The 9,083-nt window shown below is 41.4% G+C and overlaps 1 protein-coding gene across 2 annotated transcripts in view; it reads right to left on the reverse strand.

The window, feature by feature from the left end:
- CHRDL1 (chordin like 1) overlaps positions 1–5,154 on the reverse strand; it is a 57,544-nt gene extending 52,390 nt beyond the window's left edge. The window contains exons 1-3 of one of the 2 annotated variants that reach the window (XM_050965166.1): positions 4,582–5,154; positions 2,042–2,105; positions 1,159–1,308 (exon numbers count right to left, since the gene is read on the reverse strand). In XM_050965166.1, the coding sequence (XP_050821123.1) occupies positions 1,159–1,255 (97 nt within the window). In that variant the 5' untranslated portion in view covers positions 1,256–1,308; positions 2,042–2,105; positions 4,582–5,154. The remainder of the gene's footprint in view (positions 1–1,158; positions 1,309–2,041; positions 2,106–4,581) is intronic. The other variant, XM_050965165.1, reaches the window with a different exon arrangement.
- Positions 5,155–9,083: the final 3,929 nt, after the last annotated feature.

The raw sequence follows: 9,083 nt of genomic DNA on the forward strand, positions 1-9,083 counted from the left end.
ATTATCACCCTTCTTACAAACACATCTTGAAACAACACACAAAAACTTGGCTCCCAAATATTAGAATGAGAGTGGAATGTCCTTAGCATTCAGTCTGCTAAAAGCAGGTAGCAAGATGCAGGGATTACTGGTAGCATGTGTAAAGTGATCTGCTTTCACTTCAGACAGCTGCATGGTGAATGACGCTTAGTGTCTGAAAAAGTAATGAGCTGAAGTGGCAATTAGAAGTTGCTGAATTTTCCTGTGCAGCCTCTGCTCTGGACAAGGATAATTTGCACAGTTCTTTTTTCTGAATAAGCTCAGGAGAGCAGAAAATGCCTTCTTTGGAGCAATTCAATTTATTTTTTGCTGCATCCACTTGCTTAGGACAAGAAGCTGGGTTTGAAAGATTTGACATTCTGTCTGTGACTACTCCTTGAAGTGCAAACACTGAGCTTAGACACAGGCCAAAAGAGCTGCACATGCAGGTAGCGAAAGGCACTAGGTGTCTCCTAGCAAGCCATAGTCTTCCTATAGATACTGGAGTGTGTTGTTAGTTACTCCTTCCTATGACTCCTCTTTATGAAATGTGTTAACATCTCCCATGGATCATTGGGTTTCTAGAAATATTTCCTTTGTCTTGCTTGTGTTCCTTTCAATATATCGCACCAAGTTTTTGACAGTGCCTGGATCCTTAATTTTCTCAAAGACTATTTCATCTCTAATCCAGTTCATATGAGGTTTTTTGGAACACAACAGGTCTGCCTTGGAGGAGGTTTACACTAGCTGAAAACCTCAGCACAATAGACTTATGGATGGGACAAAATCCAGATAATCTGTCAGACATTTATAGAGGTCACTAAAATGCAATTAAGGACACTCTGTATGCAGGATATCTGAAGTAAAACAGATTTGGCAGCTTGATGTGTTATGTTCTTTATGATGTGATGAAAACTGTATGGTTTTAGGGAAATAGGCCACAATTTATTTTGATTTGATTTTACTAAATGAAAACAAGCAGACACATTTTTTCAGCGCTAGGCTTATTTTAATGCAAAAACGTCGTTAAAGTTCTATTACATATAAAATTTTTATTTGACACGCACAATTGATAGACAACAGGAAACCCCACATTTAGTTTAATGTGATAGATGCATTTTTCTTTTGAAGTTTACTTACGTTTTATTTGTTCCGATTTACCTCCATCTATGAAAAGGAGCCAGAGCACACAGGAAAAGATAAATCGAAAGTCCTCCAATCTCCATTTTTTCCTCATCTTTACCAACAAAAACGAAAGAAAAATCCTTCAAAGGGCAGAATGTTGAGTTGCTGGGAAGAAAATGTGAAAAGACTTAAGGCTGAAATCCTCTGGGGCTACTTAAAATGAAGGTCTCCAATATGATTTCAACCAACATGTAAAAATCGAATGCTGCCAGAAAACAAGACAAGACAAAACAACAGCAAAAAAAAGTCTGTACAGAGCTTTGTTTAGTGGAAACATTTTAGACTTGAGATTAAATTGCTTCATTTTTGGAAAAGGGACCACATTTCCTTTCATAAAAGCTGAAAAGTGGGTATTACATCTTATGAAGTCCTTCTCTGATTGCAAAGCAAAGAACTTGCGAAGTCTAAATTCTTAAAACCCTCTTTCACAAGAGAAATAGTTTGTTTAGAAGCTTTTCCATGGACAGAATCAGATCTTTTGTATGTAAAGAAGAAAGTATGAATGTTGGTTGTAATGCCTTAGCTTTGCCATGGTAAGAGTAATCTGAACCTTGAATATATGTTAACGCTTTAATGTGCATTCCCATTTATTTCAGTAGATTCAGGATTTCACCCCTAATCAATTCATCCCCCAATTCCTCATATTTTGGGACTCCATAAAATTGATTGTTCAGGAGTTAACTCTTACCGTTACCTTGAAACCTGTCTTAATAACCCCTGCATTCTCCAGTTTTATGCTGAAGGTACAATATGCAAATAACATGCCAGTCTTTATTCATGCAGATCTTTAATATCAATACCCTGTTAGCATGGAGCATAGTCATCAAGTATGCCTTACCCTGAAAGCTGCACTAATGGTGCCAGAGCGCCTTTTGTCTGACTTTTTCAAGACTGTCAGTCTCCTTAGAGTGAAAAGAGGAAACTGATCAAATTGTAATTAACATGAGTCTTTTTAAAAAAAAATCCAATCTGGAACAATAAATTAATAAACATGTGAAGCACAATAAAGAAAATTGTCTCGTTAAAAGGACAGTTGGGAATAATTTACAGTGTTATTCATGTGGGTTTTTAAAAACAGTCTCAGTATTTGTTTTCCTTATGAGAGTTTGAAAAGTAATTCACCACTGGCAATTTAAACAATTATATAAACTTTTAAAAATATGTTCAAGTCATTTGACCTCTTTAGATAAGTGATCTTCAGATGACTTATCAAAAATTGAACCCTGGACCCAGATTTCACAAGGTTTCAGTGACGCATTTTCAAAGCAGAAAGATTTACTATACATCTAAATTAAAAAATTAAGGACAATTTAGAGGAATGGAGAAGCACTGAAAAAAAAACAACACACGTTCACCTTAAAATACTGTTTTTCAAATTCTCATTGAAGAAACTAAACAAAATGCTTATACAAGCTACAGAGTAATCATTTTAAGTCATGTACTGATCAATACCACTTTTAAAACATCTTCCAGGTAGAACTATTCTTTCTGACTTGGGATGCTATAACAAGGGGCTGATAATTTGGATGATTTGATCTATTATATATGTTTATCTCTCTTATTCTATAATTTCTTCCACTCTCAATCCTCAAAACAACACCAGAAGCATGACCATCAACCCTCCCCATTCAAAACAGTACAACCACTCTGTCTACTCATCATTGACCTCTGTCTGGTACTGTATAGCCTCATCCTAAATAATTTAAAATGCATCTGAGAACATTCAAAAGCCTAATGTAACTTTTAAAGGGTGCTCTTTACACAATAGCAAAATAGAATTTAAATTTCTTCTTGGGAACAAGAAATAAAATTTCATTTTAGAAACAAAAGTTTGTCATAATTTTTTCCCTCAAGGTCTCACAGGACGTTTCAGATCTCACAGGACGTTTTCTAAGATAAACACTTTCTAAAAACTTGTTTAAAATGGAAAAAATTGCAATTTAGTCTCAGTATAACATGCCAGTACTCAGAGCAACAGTACCATGCCTCAGATCACTGGAACGGGCAAAATGTGGGCATTTTAAATACTCTGACTTTTTTGGGGTGCTGTCTAGTTATTTGAGCAAAAAATATTTGTAAATGGAGCACCGTTACTCCTCTTGCAATCTCGGGAGCACTCTGATTGTTAGCTAGACGGGAAAGAACTCAGAAACCCTTCCATTTCAAAAGGTCATTTCTTTAAACCCCATCTTGCTTTAAAAAAGAAATGTTAAATAATACAATGAAAGAGGGGAATTAATAATGGAAATTAGATGGATTTTAATCTCTTTAAACTTCAGACTCCTTGTTACAATAAACCCAAATACAGATACTTTTAGCAATAAACATATTTCCTTTATTTTTGAGCAATAGCTCAGTTGAAAATATTCTGATCTACTTAACTGCAATTAAAATTAACCTTTTTATTATCTGTTATTGGTATTCATCAGTGAGAACCCCATCTTTAATTAGCATTACATAAGACTGAAATAAGGCAGAAAACAAAGACGTATTTTCATGTCTTTTGATTTCCAATAAATCCCATGTAATAGCTAAAAATGACAGGGCATGGGTCCACACTTTCTATTATTGAAACAAAGCAGGAATGTTCAAAGAAAATTCGAATATATTTTTAAAGATCGGTGACAGAACCAATATTATTACATGCAACTAGACACCAAATATGTTCAGATAAACTGTCTCCTAGAAGTTTAATCTGATTAGTGAGCACAAGATGCAAATTGCAGTTAGTTTAAGAAATGTCAGTCACCGATGGAATGGCTGTCTGTCCTTTTTGTAACATAAAAATGCACCACTTTCTCATCGACAAAGTACAGCGGGGGGGCGGGGGGGAGGGAGATTTCCTAGGCACTGCATTAGGCTTGTTTTCTTACAATGGCAACCAATTTTAATAAAAGCTGGTTTGATGCAGCCCTGGCTTGTAATGGTTAAAGCCCACAATACTCCTATAGGCGACTGGATATAAGAGAACCCTGTATTGGTTTGCAGCGTTTTCAGCCCTCACCCAAAAGCAGGGTGAAAGTTTAGTTCAAGGACTAACTTTAGCGGGGTAGCCTGGGGCCAGAGGGGAGACGTTTGCCGACTCCTCTAGCCGCTGAGCCCCATCCAGCCCTGTTCGGGGACACGGACAAGCCAGCCCTATGCGTCGTGGGGGAAAGGGGGAAAGCGAAGGGCATGCCATCTCCGGGAGACCTGGGAGCCAGTCCCCGGCCAAGTGGCGAGCGAGCATCAGCAGCGGGGAGGCAGGTGGGGGGATGGCAAACGGGCCCCGTTAGGTGTGTCTGTCTGTGCCACAGCTCCCTGCCCTCTCTCGGTCCAGCCTAAACACCCCCTTGGTCCCTGGCCGGCTACGGGCGGAGGGGAGAGAAGGGAACAAACCTGCTGAGAAGGCAGAAGCTGGAGGGCAGGTCAGTTTCAGCAGCAGCAGCTGGAGACTCAAGTGGCTCCCCCTGGAAACAGGCGAGGGGCTTTGGCTGGGCTGGCGAGGGCGGAGAGGCAGGGATCTCACCCCCCGTGACTCAGTAACAGTCCCGGTGCCATCGGCCCCCACCGGCAAAGCCCACTTGGGATTCAGCCTCTTCCTTCACTCCAGGAGCCTTGACGCTGGGGATTTCTGGGTCCTATAACCCCCGCCCCCCCAAATGAGCCGGGGCGGGGAGGTCAAGCCAGGAGCTGATGGAGAGTCCAGGGGAAGAGCTGCCCAGGGTCTGATGTTGCCCTGCCGAGGGGGGAGAGAGACGAGGGGCCTCTGCCACCTACTTTCCTCGTCTTGCAGCTGCTCTGCGAAGGGCTGAAAGCCGGGAGCCCGGTGAGCTGGAGGTGGACCTAACGCCTCGGAGGATGCTCTTAAATGACCCCCGCAGAGCCGCCGGCAGCGGGGCTGCTGCCTGCAGGAGCAGGAATGTAGCCAGAGCCTCGGAGATCCGCCTTCCCCTCCCACCCTCTCCTTTCTCTGCGCCCCCCTCGCTTCTGCCTGGCACACAAGTGGTGATTGACAAAAGTTTGGGGTGGAGTTTGTTTGATTTGGGGTGGGGGTGGGGGCGGGGCTGTCTAAGGGAGGCAGGAAAGTCAGTGCGTTAGGGAAACGAGCACTTTCCATGGCAGGGATTTTAGAGCCTCTCCCCTCCCTCCCTCTGTGCAAGGAAGCTTCAAAAGATCCTCTCTACTTAAGCAAACTTCACCCTGAGCTTAAAGGGGCCGCTCGCCCAGATCCTGGGACTAGTTGCCCCCGCCCCCCCCCGCCCATTCACAAGCTTGCAGGGGAAGGTGAGCCACAGAACAGGATGGTTCAACTTTAAATGCCGGATACTTCATTTCAAGAAAAAGAAAAAAAGAAACATTCTGCCTATCTTTAGACAGCAACTGGCAATGGTCAAAGTTTAATAGAAACCTATTAAATGTCTATAGAAATTACTCTATACACTTAGATTTAATAGAGAATGAGATCCTGTCTAGGGGGGTTGGAGGAGGGGGTTGTAATCATATAGAATTCTGTCACAGCACTAGACTTCACTAATACATTCTACAGGATGGTTTAAAAATGAAAAACCATAGCAAGGTTCCCATTTTCTAACAAATTGTACAGGGCTTCCCCATAAGGCAAAGCTTTCGGTTCTGCCCAGTTTTCTTAGAGATAGAAATATAAACCAAGCTGGCTCTGTACCAGGCTTTCCACACACACAGAGTGCAGATAGTTGCTGGACTGATTAAGTTATTGTTTGTTAGGATTTGTCAGGCACCCTTTTCTGATACTCATGGCCTGGTCTGGTGTATTGTGTTAGAAGGTTTCAAGGTCATACTGAAAATCTGTTGGAACTAAATGAAACCCATGACTCATGACATTACATGGTTGGTCAAACATTCTTGTTAGTCTTGTTGTAGCCCCTTTAACTAATAAGAAGAGATCAGCAAACCCTTGACAAATGATCTGAGAGAAAGAGTGAGGTATGAGAAGACATCATGTAGGGAAACAAATTACAGCCTATTTCCCCTTAGTTTTGTATAAGGGTATTTGGGAGCTTAATACTGCTGAGAGGTCACAAGTCTCCTTGGACTTCAGTAAATCCTATAAAATTGAAAACTGAGTGCAACTTTTATTCCATCTATTGTAATACTAGACTAGATAAAACACTAGACATAGAGTTTATGGAACAATCCTGCATTAGCAGAGGGATGGATTAGATACCTCATGGCTGTTTTCCAGTTCAATAAGTAACTAGGGCTGTGTACTAATATGATTTTACAACTCTTAGCATAAACCCCCCATGCTCTGAAGCTAAACATTTTGAAAAGATTGTAGAGTGTGCAAACACATCCCTCCCCTCTGCCCCCCGTTACATCTCTTTCCATCTAGATTTTGGGTGTAAAATGTATTGACTTCACACACATATTCCTATAGGAATAAAATTGCAATGATTATGAGGAAATCTTAGTAATGAAGGTGGAAGCCGCTGCCGCAGAATGACTGCCAGCACTTCTCTTGGATTGGGTGAGTTACAGGCAGAAGAAGAAGTGTGCTTGTGGACAAAGACAAATGCCAGGATTCTATCAGGAACGTGATCCTAAATCTCATGGGGAATCCTACTAACTTAGGCCCTGATCCTGCAAAGACTTATTAATAGAACTACTCATGTTGGATAAACTTAAGCATGTGCATAAATCATTGAAAGATTGGTGCCTAAAGTTCTGAGATAAGGGTGTGCAACACCTAAGGGGTTTGGGCCTTGGAATATTTTGCCTGGTCTGGTAGCATGGCTCTGGCCTGTAAGACACGTTTAATGTGGTGGGTGAACAACTCCCCTGTATGCACTCAGGCCCCAGCTTCTGAGCCAACCACCTATGACCTCTGAGAACTTAACTCAGAGCTTGATCCAAAGTCTAGTTAAATTAACTAAAATCTTCCATTGACTTCAGTGAGTATTGGACAGAGCCTTCCCAAGGGATACCCTAGCCTCTGTTTGCCAGAATCTGGGAACAAGCAACAGGGGATGGATCACTTGATGATTACCTGTTCTGCTCATTCCCTCTGGAGCACCTGGCACTGGCCACTGACAGAAGACAGGATCTTAGGCTAGATGGACCCTTAGTCTGACCCAGTAGGGCCATTCTTATGTTCTTATACTATTGGCAAGTGGGGAGCCAGTCAAATGTGTGGCCACTTGCAAATCCTACTGCCTTCCTATTTCAGATGATGTGGCCTTAATCTCACAAGCTAAGCAGGAACAGACCTGGAGACCTCCAGGAAATGTAGCAGACAGAGGCATAACAAGGTCCAATGGTTAGACACGGAAGCCAGATACATTCAAGTGAAATAAAGAGTGAATTGTTAAGTGAGGATAATTAACACTGGAAAAGCCTAGCAAGAGACATGGTGAGTTCTCCATCACTTGGTCTTTAAATCAAGATTGGATTCCTTTCTGAGAGAGATGTTCTAGTTAAACCAGAGATTGTTGGCTTCGTTTTGATGCAGGAATAACAGACTGAAGTTTCATGGCATGTGTTATGCAGGAGGTCAGGCTAAATGATCATCATGATTCCTTCTGTCCTTATTATCTGTGAAAAAAAAATCATGATGCTGTGGGAAGTGGTATTGGTGTCAGTTTTCCCTCTGAGTCAGAACTGAACCATTTCCCAGAATGGCATCAGGAGGAGCTATGCTGCTAGGGTACCATCTTTCAGATGAGATATTAAAGGTTTCCTGATCAGTGGTGGTGATTAAAGATCCCCAGGCATTTCTTTGGAAGAGCAGGGGCAACTGACATGGTGTCCTGGCTGGATTTCAGTAGAATATTGTTTAGCTTATCTTCCTAAATTCCCATGTTGCTACAGTTGGATAAGGAATTCTTTCCCATGCGTGGTCTCTACACTGTTCTGTTACCGAAGCTGTTCTATTCTGAAGCTGTGTTCTGACACAGAATTAGCTGCATTTTGATGCTGGATTAATTTACCTTTACATATAATATGTCTGTATGGTGGGATTTTCAAAAGTGCCTGAAGGAGTTTGACATCCAGCTCCCATTGACTTTCAGTGGGAGTTAGGTAACTTTTTGAAGAGGCCTGTCCATAATTCGTAATTTGAAAAACAGGAACTCTATAGAAATTAATGTATAGTAAAAATAAAAATGTATTGCTGAGCTTTCTTTTGACTGTGTCTGCAATATCCTTTCCACTAGCTATTCTTATGGAAAAGTCCAATAGAATTTAATAGGCATGAAACTAATAGGATTCCTATAGGTATTACTCTATATGTCTATACAGTATAATAGCCAGTGAGATTCTTTCAATAGGTTTTTGGAACTGTCTTGTAGAATTTTTTAGCAGAGATGGAATTCTTTATTTGGTTCTAGTGAATAGTTCAAAAAAGTCTATGCCAAAGTCAGTATTTTCTATTAAATTCCCATTGTGCCCTGTATTGTGCATTGCATCTGATACGGCCCTGTATTAGAGAGTCTGTGAACATTACATGTCACATACCTTATGGACTGCAATACTCAGATACAGTGCAAAGCAGAAAGACTCCTTTGCTCTGGGCCCACACAGTAGGGTGCAATTGCAGTTCCTGTATTCCCCAAAGCATAGGAATTTAGCACCCCTGGGGCACAGAACACCCCGAAGGAGAGAAGGCACTGGTCAGGTATTTGCCACCTTACACACTGCCAGCAGAATTGACTGGCTGAACATGCGAAGCGACATGCTCTGGAGTTTTGGGAGGAAGGATTTGTGCTTGAAACAAAATATCTTCCCATGCTTCCCCAGGGATGGGTCTTAAAACTACAAAGATGCTTTAAAGTTTTAAAAAGCTCAGAGATTTAGCCTTATGACTCTCGTTAAAAATAATAAAGACCTTGTATAGCTAAAAACCTGTGAAACTGACAATTAGC

Source organism: Gopherus flavomarginatus, chromosome 8, assembly GCF_025201925.1.
Source record: "Gopherus flavomarginatus isolate rGopFla2 chromosome 8, rGopFla2.mat.asm, whole genome shotgun sequence".
In the NCBI taxonomy this organism is placed as follows: domain Eukaryota; kingdom Metazoa; phylum Chordata; order Testudines; family Testudinidae; genus Gopherus; species Gopherus flavomarginatus.